The following is a 12,444-nucleotide window of genomic DNA, read 5'->3' as shown; positions in this document are numbered from 1 at the left end:
GCAGCTGATTGGACTGTCTCCGTTAGAGGCACGGGTAGAGGGAGAGGAGTTTAAGACTATTTGCAGAAGAAAACAAATCATGAGATCATGGATGATCTACATCCCAACTCCAAATACTTGTCTTTGCCCACCCTTGGATAACAAAAATGTAATCAATCTCAGATTTGAAATTAACAATAGATCTAGTCTCAATTGGCATTTGCAAAAGAGAGTTCCAAACTTGTCACCTTTGTGTGAAGTGTTCCCTGATTTCACACCGGAAAGATTTGGCTCTTATTTTTAGACTCTGCCCCCTAGTCCTAAACTGTCTCTGTGGAGTCTGCACGTTCTCCCAGTGACTGCGTGGGTTTCCTCCGGGTGCTCCGGTTTCCTCCCACAGTTCAAAGATGTGCAGTTAGGTGGATTGGCCATGATAAATTGCCCTTAAGTGTCCAAATAGGTGGGGTGAGGTTACTGGGTTACGGGGATCGGGTGGAGGTGTGGGCCTGGGGAGGGTGTTCTTTCCAAGGGCCGGTGCAGACTCGATTGGCTGAATGGCCTCCTTCTGCACTGTAAATTCTATGATTCTACCCCTCGCACACAGGCTTTTCCCTCTTCCAGACCCTTCCATCAGACAGTCTGAAGTCTGAAGACCCGTACATCCAGACTTAAGAACAGCTTCTTCCCCACAGTTATCAGACTCCTCAACGACTCTCCCTCGGACTGATCTTTTCCCTGTAACACACAGTTCACGACGCTGTGTGCTGCTCTTGCTTAACTGGAGTCCAGTTACTAGTGGTGTACCACAAGGATCTGTTTTGGGGCCACTGCTGTTTGTCATTTTTATAAATGATCTGGAGGAGGGCGTAGAAGGATGGGCGAGTAAATTTGCAGATGACACTAAAGTCGGTGGAGTTGTGGACAGTGCGGAAGGATGTTACAAGTTACAGAGAGACATAGATAAGCTGCAGCGCTGGGCTGAGAGGTGGCAAATGGAGTTTAATGCAGAAGTGTGAGGTGATTCATTTTGGAAGGAATAACAGGAAGACTGCGTACTGGGCTAATGGTAAGATTCTTGGCAGTGTGGATAAGCAGAGAGATCTCGGTGTCCATGTATATAGATCCCTGAAAGTTGCCACCCAGGTTGAGAGGGTTGTTAAGAAGGTGTACGGTGTGTTAGCTTTTATTGGTAGAGGGATTGAGTTTCGGAGCCATGAGGTCATGTACAAAACTCTGGTGCGGCCGCATTTGGAGTATTGCGTGCAGTTCTGGTCGCCGCATTATAGGAAGGATGTGGAAGCATTGGAAAGGGTGCAGAGGAGATTTACCAGAATGTTGCCTGGTATAGAGGGAAGATCTTATGAGGAAATGCTGAGGGACTTGAGGCTGTTTTCGTTAGAGAGAAGAAGGTCAAGAGGTGACCTAATTGAGGCATACAAGATGATCAGAGGATTGGATAGGGTGGACAGTGAGAGACTTTTTCCTCGGATGGTGATGTCTAGCACGAGGGGACATAGCTTTAAATTGAGGGGAGATAGATATAAGACAGATGTCAGAGGTAGGTTCTTTATTCAGAGAGTAGCAAGGGCGTGGAATGTCCTGCCTGCAGCAGTAGTGGACTCGCCAACACTAAGGACATTCAGAATGGTCATTGGATAGACATATGGACAATAAGGGAATAGTGTCGATGGGCTTTAGAGTGGTTTCACAGGTCGGCGCAACATCGAGGGCCAAAGGGCCTGTACTGCGCTGTAATGTTCTATGTTCTATGTTCTATGTTGTATTTGCTTTTAATTTGCCCTTGTTCCATACTGTAACTAATTACTTATTTGTCGATGTACTGTGTACTTTTTCGCATTCATAGTAACTATCTACTTTTTTTTGTCTACTATGTTCCTTGGCCGCAGAAAAATACTTTTCACTGTTCTTCGGTACATGTGACAATAAATAAATCAAATCAAATCAACCAGCCAAATAGGCTGGAAAGAGTGAAACTCTCTGTTCCCTAATATCTTGAAAACTTTGATCAAATTATTCCTGAACCGTCTAAATTCCAGGGAATACAATCCTAGTTTGTGTAATCTCATTACAATTTAACCTTTGAACCCCCAAGATCTTTCAGCCTCCAACGTTTCTAGCTTCCATCATTGAGAAAGCATTCTGCTATCCTTTTTAGCCTCAAAGTGGATGATCACACATTTGGCACAGTTTTGCCCATACCTCTGTCCTTGACCAAGCCTCCATGGCTCTCTACAAAAGGCAATGTGTCAAACCTTGCTGAAGTGGCACATCTCTTGGGTGTGTCATTTGTTAGATGGGGACGGGCACGCGGAACCTTAGGGAACGGCAGAACCAAGTAGATCTCGTTAACCAAAGAGACTTCAGAATTGATAAACAAAAATAAAGTAAAATAGAGTCAAATGAGGGCAAGTAAAGGAAATAAAGTGGAAAAGATTGTGCTGAAAGGAGACTGAAAGGAAGGAAGTATAAGATTAAAATGTAATCTTTTTAAATCTCTAAATTGAAGACATACAAGAATGAGATTGTACAATATAATTTGATCTCTTTCTGAAATAGTGGTTAATTGGCATATGAACAATTATCAGGTTGTTAAAAGAAGATTTTAGTTTAGACGGGCAGCATGGTCGACACAGGCTTGAAGGGCCGAAGGGCTTGTTCCTGTGCTGTACTTTGTTCTTTGTTAAACTTTTGCAGAATGTTAAGGCAGTACAGCACAGAACAAGCCCTTCGGCCCTTCAAGCCTGTGTCTACCATGCTGCCCGTCTAAATTAAAATCTTCTGCACTTCCAGGGTCCGTATTCCTCTATTCCCATCCTATTCAAGTATTTGTCAAGATGCCCCTTAAATGACACTATTGTCCCTGCTTCCACCACCTCCTCCGGCAGCGAGTTCCAGGCACCCACTACCCACTAATGGGCAATTGATGTGCAAACTCAGCAGGTCATTAAAAATAATGCAGAAGTTAAGAGCAGAATACAGTTTCTACCTCAACCACCAAGATCTGGAGAAGCGTATCTCTTAAACCCCTCAACTTGCTGGACTATTTGCATATTAATAAAGCGCTCACTAACACACCATTATTTTTCCAGAAATGCTCAGCCATACTGACCTGAACACTATCTTTTCAACGAAGTAAAAAACAAATGCAATGGTTGTTTTGTAAGCCTAATGGATGGCCAAGCCTAATGGATGGCACAAGGATAAGGCATGCTGCAAATATTCCTGCTTTCACATATGCATTCACTGCATAAAGCAGTCAATCAAGGATAACCCCTGGTGTGATGCAGGGGCTGGTTTAGCACACTGGGCTAAATCGCTGGCTTTTCAAGCAGGCCAGCAGCACGGTTCAATTCCCGTTCCAGCCTCCCCGAACAGGCGCCGGAATGTGGCGACTAGGGGCTTTTCACAGTAACTTCATTGAAGCCTCCTTGTGACAAGAAGTGATTTTCATTTCATTTAATTTCATTTCACCTTCATGCCTGATTATGTAGATTACAGCCAAAAGATTAGAATCAAGTTACAAGTTTTCTCTACTGCCTTTCCCCAAAATATCTATTTTAGTTCTATCACTTGCTAAATTACATTGAGTATTCCAGTCAACAGAAAGTTTGAAACTTATCGAAAACCAATCAAGTTAGAAAATCCAATCAACATGAAATCAGACAATGAAAGCATTGCTACCGAAATACGGAAATAAATGCAAGTTGTTTATTTTTCTTTCTTCAACATGGTTAAAAGCCTTTAATTACTTTTGAGATTACGTGGGAATCCCCTACGTAGTGCACATTCAGCAGTCAGAGATCTTGTGCGATCAATGTTTACCTAGTTGGTAATAAAGCTTAACATCTGCTGTAAGGACAGTTAAGACACTAATGGTCATAGCAAATTTACTGAGCAACAATTGGCACAACTCTAAATGTAGGGCACACTCCAAGAAACCACAACATCTTCATAATATGCATTATGGATTGTTTGCTACAGTAATGAATCCCTCTTTTTAGAAAAAGGCACAATATTATGAAAATAGGTCTGATGTATAAGTTTTAAACTCAAATTATGCAATTTCGAAAGCAACATTGTACCATGCAGAATTTACTTTTGAGATTCCTCCCCTCCTCTGTGAGGGTGCAGTCTCAGGTTGGGTTAAGCCTCCACTATTGCCAACAACCTTATAAATTATATGTTCAAGCCCAGTAAACAGACATCACAATTCCCAAGACCAAATCTGTCCTCTCAGAAGATCCACGCACTTTCAACAGGAGTCACTAGATACTAATCAGAAGCAGGAAGCCTACACTACACATGACTAGATGGCTGGATGGTGGAGCAGGAACTTTGTATAGTTTCATCCCCATATTAAATTGCATGATCCCAGAGGTGCATTATATTACTGTTTTAATTTTAGCATCACACAGCACAAGACAGATATTGAAAATGGCTTACCTGAATGGCTTTGTGAGGTCATCATTTAGACAGCCCACTGTTGCAGCAAATGGTAATAGGTCAAATTTTCCCAACAAGTAAAAGGACAGCCCCCAGGAACTCCAACACTCCAGGAATACATACAAACTTGGTATATTAATACAGTCTTGGTTGGTTATGCATCCTCTTCGGCAGCCAAGGTAATATTTTCCAAACTAAGTCTTTTGTTCACTGCACTGCCAACCTGTTGGTAAAGACATTTTGGTTATTTATGATCAGAAAAGGACCTTTGAATCTGTAAAAACGGTCCAATACATTTTGGGTATTTTAAGCTGATAAATACAAAATAAATTCAATGAACACAAGAACCAAAACCAAACTATGCTTTATTATTCATTGACAGAAACCTTCAGTCTTCCCTGAATTCTTCATAATCTCACTGCAAGAAATAATGTTACTGCTAAAATTATAGAACATAGAAAAATACAGCACAGAACAGGCCCTTCGGCCCACGATGTTGTGCCGAACCTTTGTCCTAGATTAATCATAGATTATCATTGAATTTACAGTGCAGGAGGCCATTCGGCCCATTGAGTCTGCACCGGCTCTTGGAAAGAGCACCCTACCCATAGTCAACACCTCCACCCAACACTAAGGGCAATTTTGGACACTAAGGGCAATTTATCATGGCCAATCCACCTAACCTGCACATCTTTGGACTGTGGGAGGAAACCGGAAGCACCCGGAGGAAACCCACGCAGACACGGAGAGGATGTGCAGACTCCACACAGACAGTGACCTAAGCCGGAATCAAACCGGGGACCCTGGAGCTGTGAAGCAATTGTGCTATCCACAATGCTACCGTGCTGCCGTTAAGAACAAATAAATCTACACTATATCATTTTACCGTAATCCATGTACCTATCCAATAGCTGCTTGAAGGTCCCTAATGTTTCCGACTCAACTACTTCCACAGGCAGTGCATTCCATGCCCCCACTACTCTCTGGGTAAAGAACCTACCTCTGACATCCCCCCCAAAATCTTCCACCATTCACCTTAAATTTATGTCCCCTTGTAATGGTTTGTTCCACCCGGGGAAAAAGTCTCTGACTGTCTACTATATATATTCCCCTGATCATCTTATAAACCTCTATCAAGTCGCCCCTCATCCTTCTCCGTTCTAATGAGAAAAGGCCTAGCACCCTCAACCTTTCCTCGTAAGACCTACTTCTCCATTCCAGGCAACATCCTGGTAAATCTCCTTTGCACCTTTTCCAAAGCTTCCACATCCTTCCTAAAATGAGGCGACCAGAACTGTACACACTACTCCAAATGTGGCCTTACCAAAGTTTTGTACAGCTGCATCATCACCTCACGGCTCTTAAATTCAATCCCTCTGTTAATGAACGCGAGCACACCATAGGCCTTCTTCACAGCTCTATCCATTTGAGTGGCAACTTTCAAAGATGTATGAACATAGACCCCAAGATCTCTCTGCTCCTCCACATTGCCAAGAACTCTACCGTTAACCCTGTATTCCGCATTCATATTTGTCCTTCCAAAATGGACAACCTCACACTTTTCAGGGTTAAACTCCATCTGCCACTTCTCAGCCCAGCTCTGTATCCTATGTCTCTTTGCAGCCAACAACAGCCCTCCTACTATCCACAACTCCACCAATCTTCGTATCATCTGCAAATTTACTGACCCACCCTTCAACTCCCTCATCCAAGTCATTAATGAAAATCACAAACAGCAGAGGACCCAGAACTGATCCCTGCGGTACGCCACTGGTAACTGGGATCCAGGCTGAATATTCGCCATCTACCACCACTCTCTGACTTCTATCGGTTAGCCAGTTCGTTATCCAACTGGCCAAATTTCCCACTATCCCATGCCTCCTTAATTTCTGCAGATGTCTACCATGGGGAACCTTATCAAGTGCCTTACTAAAATTCATGTACACTACATCCACTGCTTTACCTTCATCCACATGCTTGGTCACCTCCTCAAAGAATTCAATAAGACTTGTAAGGCAAGACCTACCCCTCACAAATCCGTGCTGACTATCCCTAATCAAGCAGTGTCTTTCCAGATGCTCAGAAATCCTATCCTTCAGTACCCTTTCCATGACTTTGCCTACCACCGAAGTAAGACTAACTGGCCTGTAATTCCCAGGGTTATCCCTATTCCCTTTTTTGAACAGGGGCACGACATTCGCCACTCTCCAATCCCCTGGTACCACCCCTGTTGACAGTGAGTTTGAAAAGATCATTGCCAACGGCTCTGCAATTTCATCTCTTGCTTCCCATAGAATCCTTGGATATATCCCGTCAGGCCCGGGAGACTGGTCTACCCTCAAGTTTTTCAAAATGCCCAACACATCTTCCTTCCTAACAAGTATTTCCTCGAGCTCACCAGTCTGTTTCACACTGTCCTCTCCAACAATATCGCCCCTCTCATTTGTAAATACAGAAGAAAAGTACTCGTTCAAGACCTCTCCTATCTCTTCAGACTCAATACACAATCTCCCGCTACTGTCCTTGATCGGACCTACCCTCGCTCTAGTCATTCTCATATTTCTCACATATGTGTAAAAGGCCTTGGGGTTTTCCTTGATCCTACCCGCCAAAGATTGTTCATGCCCTCTCTTAGCTCTCCTAATCCCTTTCTTCAGTTCCCTCCTGGCTATCTTGTATTCCTCCAATGCCCTGTCTGAACCTTGTTTCCTCAGCCTTACATAAGTCTCCTTTTTCCTATTAACAAGACATTCAACCTCTCTTGTCAACCATGGTTCCCTCACTCGACCATCTCTTCCCTGCCTGACAGGGACATACATATCAAGGACACGTAGTACCTGTTCTTTGAACAAGTTCCACATTTCACTTGTGTCCTTCCCTGACAGCCTATGTTCCTAACTTATGCACTTCAATTCTTGTCTGACAACATCGTATTTACCCTTCCCCCAATTGTAAACCTTGCCCTGTTGCAGCACCTATCCCTCTCCATTACGAAAGTGAAAGTCACAGAATTGTGGTCACTATCTCCAAAATGCTCCACCACTAACAAGTCTATCACTTGCCCTGGTTCATTACCAAGTACTAAATCCAATATTGCCCCTCCTCTGGTCGGACAATCTACATACTGTGTTAGAAAAGCTTCCTGGACACACTGCACAAACACCACCCCATCCAAACTATTTGATCGAACGAGTTTCCACTCAATGTTTGGGAAGTTAAAGTCACCCATGACTACTACCCTGTGACTTCTGCACTTTTCCAAAATCTGTTTCCCAATCTGTTCCTCCACATCTCTGCTACTATTGGGGGGCCTATAGAAAACTCCTAACAAGGCGACTGCTCCTTTCCTATTTCTGACTTCAACCCATACTGCCTCAGTAGGCTGATACTCCTCGAACTGCCTTTCTGCAGCTGTTATACTATCTCTAATTAACAATACCACCCCCCCACCTCTTTTTCCACCGTCCCTAATCTTATTGAAACATCTATAACCAGGGTCCTCCAACAACCATTTCTGCCCCTCTTCTATCCAAGTTTCCGTGATGGCCACCACATCGTAGTCCCAAGTACCGATCCATGGCTTAGGTTCACCCACCTTATTCCTGATGCTTCTTGCGTTGAAGTATACACACTTCAACCCATCTCCGTGCCTGCAAGTACTCTCCTTTGTCAGTGTTCCCTTCCCCACTGCCTCATTACACTCTTTGGCGTCCTGAATATCAGCTACCTTAGTTGCTGGACTACAAATCCGGTTCCCATTCCCCTGCCAAATTAGTTTAAACCCTCCCGAAAAGTACTAGAAAACCTCCCTCCCAGGATATTGGTGCCCCTCTGGTTCAGATGCAACCCGTCCTGCTTGTACAGGTCCCACCTTCCCCAGAATGCGCTCCAATTATCCAAATACCTGAAGCCCTCCCTCCTACACCATTCCTGCAGCCGCGTGTCCAGCTGCACTCTCTCCCTATTCCTAGTCTCGCTATCACGTGGCATCGGCAACAAACCAGAGATGACAACTCTGTCTGTCCTGGCTTTTAACGTCCAGCCTAACTCCCTAAACTCATTTATTACCTTCACAACCCTTTTCCTACCTACGTTGTTGGTACCAATGTGCACCACGACTTCTGGCTGCTCCCCCTCCCCTTAAGGATCCTGAAGACACGATCCGAGACATCCCTGGCCCTGGCACCCGGGAGGCAACATACCTTCCGGGAGTCTCGCTCGCGACCACAGAATCTCCTATCTATTCCCCTAACCATTGAATCTCCTACAACTATTGCTTTTCTATTCTCCCCCCTTCCCTTCTGAGCCCCAGAGTCGGACTCAGTGCCAGAGACCTGGCCGCTAGGGCCTTCCCCCGGTAGGTCAGCCCCCCCAACAGCATCCAAAACGGTATACTTGTTTTGAAGGGGAACGGCCACGAGGGTTCCCTGCACTGTCTGCCTGTTTTTTTTTCTCCTGACTAAACCCAGCTATTCTTGTCCTGTACCTTGGGTGTGGTTACCTCCCTATAACTCTTCCCTATCACACCCTCTGCCTCCCGGATGATCCGAAGTTCATCCAGCTTCAGCTCCAGTTCCCTAACATGGTCTTTGAGGAGCTGGAGTTGGGTGCACTTCCCGCAGGTATAGTCAGCGGGGACACCGGTGGTATCCCTCACCACCCACATCCTACAGGAGGAGCATGCAACTGTCCTAGCCTCCATCCCCTCTTACCTTACAGAATATAGCTGCCCTGTGGACCAACTGGATCTCCGCCCTCCGACTCTGCTCCCAGTCAGCTGCACTCTCTGTAAACTCCTGGCTCTCTTCTCATCTTTGCGGAAATGTAGGAAACAAAATGAAAAGAGCACCTTACTCCCTCCTCACCTAACTCCCTCAGTCACCAAACTCTCACTGTAGCACTCAAATGCACCAAATTCAGCACGCAGTGCAAACAAAGTCTGCACTGTAGGGGATCACTTTTATACTGTGAATCTAGCCTCTGAAAACTGGCCTAATCCAATTAACTAATTAACAAGCTCCAGCTGCAAGTGCCTACAAGTAGAAGCTTTGTTTAAAGCTGATTGAAAATTCACCTTCTTCTAAACCAAACAGCAACTTTTAAGTTAATTAACTAAATAAAAGAAAGACTAGACTTTAGATAAAAATGAAGCCTTATACTCCCTCAGTCACCGAACTCTGACTATAGCACTCAAATGCACCAAATTCAGCACTCAGTGCAAACACTACAAAATGATGTAGTGTAGTGATAAATGCAAGCAAAAGTGTAGACCAAATAACTTATAATTTGGGAAAATCAATAACTGGTTTTGTTCCTCCTCATCTCTGCGATCTCCTCTGGTCCTACAACCAGGAATTTTTGCGCTCCTCCACCTTGTACCTAATTTTTAAATCGCACCATCATTGATAATTCACTGCTACAGTCCTACGTTCTGGAATTTCCTTCCTAACCCTTTACAGTACCTACCCTCTGTGGAACGCTTCTTAAAACCTACTTCTTTGATTAAGTTTTGGTCACCTTTCTCAATGTCTCCTTGGTTCAATTGATTGCACTCTTGACCTTGAGTCAGAAGATTGTGGGTCCAAGTCCCATGTCAGAGAGTAGAGCATGAAAGTTTATGCTGACAGTCCTGCACAGTACTGAGGGAATGCCGAACATTTGAAGGTACTATTATTCAGACAAGACATTAAACCAAGGCCCCATCTGCTCACTCAAATGGAAAAGATTGCAACACTTTATTATGAAAAAAGGCTTATCTCCAATGTCCCTGAATTAACATCCCTAAAAAAATTTTTAATCGGTTTGCGGTATTTGAGGTGGAATAATTTAGGCTCTCGTGCTTCCTACATTAGGACAGTATTCACATTTCAGAAATACTTAATTGGCGGTAAAGGGCTTTGGGGCATCAGATCAACTACATAATTGCAAGTCTCCTTTTTGTGTGGCTCAGTGTCAATTGTTTTGTAATAACACTGCTGTGAAGCACCTTGGGACATTTTGCTACATTAAAGAGGCTATATAAATGCAAGTTGTTGTTCCTGAAAACTTTGGTGCCTGAATAAAACCAGTCCCACTTAATTTCATCATGAGCAAAATGCAAAAGGGCCTGGGTTTGCTTGAGTTCAAATCTATCAAGTAAAACACTGCAGCAAGTAACAACACCAACACCAGATCCATTCTCGTATTGCCCTCTCTGTATTGGACACAACTACTGTAATTGTTTCACCGACAATCAAATGTATATATACCTCCCCCAGTTTCCACCCCCACCCCCTCCCTCCACAAACATGTGTCTATTTATTTGTTAAACATAATATTGCTAACTGTACAGAGTTGCTGTTTCTGAGATGGTGTACAATATCCTACCAGTTTTTAAAAATATATTCCATTCTGTGTACATAACTGTAAATGTACTATGTTCAAAAACCCAATAAAAAAAGGTGTTTTCTGGTATCAATTTTCTAATAGGAAATTAATGAACCAAAAGGAGATTTAAATTTAATATTTATAAATCTAATTCATTTGCAATTGCAAATGTGTACATCTTAAACTATTGTATTGGAATAAATTAAAACAGAGTGAAGAATCTGAAACAATTATGTAATAGTGCGACCAGACAACAAAAGCACTGAACTACACCCTGTAACAAGTTCACATGGCAATGCAAAAGAGCAGCCCAAAGAAGTACAAAGGATAAACAATTCAGTCATATGACTATTAGATTCAACATGTCCCTTTGTTTTTCTTTTTTTTTTTAAATATATTTATTAAAAGTTTTTTAACACAATTTTTCTCCCTTACAAACAATAACCCCCCCCTCGTAACAAAAAAACGAGAAATCGCACAGAGCAAGATATATACATGGCAAAATGATATTTTTACTCAGCTTTGTACACTGGCCCTCACCGTACGTGCCAGTTTCCTCAACCCTTTATGTTATCTCTTGCTCATCCACCCTCCCAGGCAGTACCCCCCCCCCCCCCCAGGTTGCTGCTGCTGCTGACCGACCTTCCTCTAACGCTCCGCGAGATAGTCTAGGAACGGTTGCCACCGCCTGTAGAACCCCTGAGCAGACCCTCTCAAGGCGAACGTAATCCTCTCCAACTTTATGAACCCAGCCATATAATTTATCCAGGCCTCCAGGCTGGGGGGCTTCGCCTCCTTCCACATTAGCAAGATCCTTCGCCGGGCTACTAGGGACGCAAAAGCCAGAATGCCAGCCTCTTTCGCCTCCTGCACTCCCGGTTCGTCCACTACTCCAAATATTGCTAGCCCCCAGCTTGGCTTGACCCGGACTTTCACCACCTGAGAGATATTGCTCCCGCCACTCCTCTCCAGAACCCTTCCAGTGCCGGGCATGACCAAAACATATGGACATGGTTCGCCGGGCTCCCTGAGCACCTTCCACATCTGTCCTCCACCCCCAAAGAACCTACTCAACCTCGCCCCAGTCAAGTGCACTCTGTGGACCACCTTAAATTGTATCAGGCTGAGCCTGGCACACGAGGAGGAATTAACCCTACCTAGGGCATCAGCCCACAGACCTTCCTCGATCTCCTCCCCCAGCTCCTCCTCTCATTTACCCTTCAACTCTTCTACCAGCGCTTCCCCCTCTTCTTTCAACTCCTGGTGTATTTCCGACACCTTGCCCTCCCCGACCCATATACCCGAGATCACCCTATCTTGAACTTCTTGTGCCAAGAGCAATTCCCTCACCTGTCGCCTCACAAAAGCCCTCACCTGCATATATCTAAAGGCATTTCCCGGGGGGTAACTCGAACTTCTCCTCCAGTGCCCCTAGGCTCGCAAACGTCCCGGCGATGAACAGGTCCCCCATTCTTCCAATCCCCACCCGATGCTAGCTCTGGAACCCCCCGTCCATCTTCCCCGGGACAAACCGGTGGTTACCCCTGATCAGGGACCACACTGATGCTCCCATTGCACCCCGGTGTCGTCTCCACTGGCCCCAGATCCTTAGCGTTGCCGCCACCACCGGGCTCG

At 44.5% G+C, this 12,444-nt stretch overlaps 1 protein-coding gene across 4 annotated transcripts in view; it reads right to left on the bottom strand.

Annotated features, from left to right (window-relative positions):
* hdac4 (histone deacetylase 4) overlaps positions 1-12,444 on the bottom strand; it is a 780,143-nt gene that overhangs the window by 745,643 nt on the left and 22,056 nt on the right. For 3 of the 4 annotated variants that reach the window (XM_072481039.1, XM_072481057.1, XM_072481031.1), the window contains exon 2: positions 4,444-4,666. Coding sequence is in view for 1 of the 4 variants with exons in the window: in XM_072481031.1 (XP_072337132.1) it covers positions 4,444-4,468 (25 nt within the window). In the remaining 3 variants the exon portion in view is untranslated. Of the gene's footprint in view, positions 1-4,443; positions 4,667-12,444 lie in introns of those variants that run through there. The other variant, XM_072481096.1, reaches the window with a different exon arrangement.

Source organism: Scyliorhinus torazame, chromosome 2 (assembly GCF_047496885.1).
Source record: "Scyliorhinus torazame isolate Kashiwa2021f chromosome 2, sScyTor2.1, whole genome shotgun sequence".
In the NCBI taxonomy this organism is placed as follows: Eukaryota; Metazoa; Chordata; class Chondrichthyes; order Carcharhiniformes; family Scyliorhinidae; genus Scyliorhinus; species Scyliorhinus torazame.
Note: the sequence above shows the minus strand (reverse complement) of the source record. Positions and strands in the feature narration are given on the sequence as shown.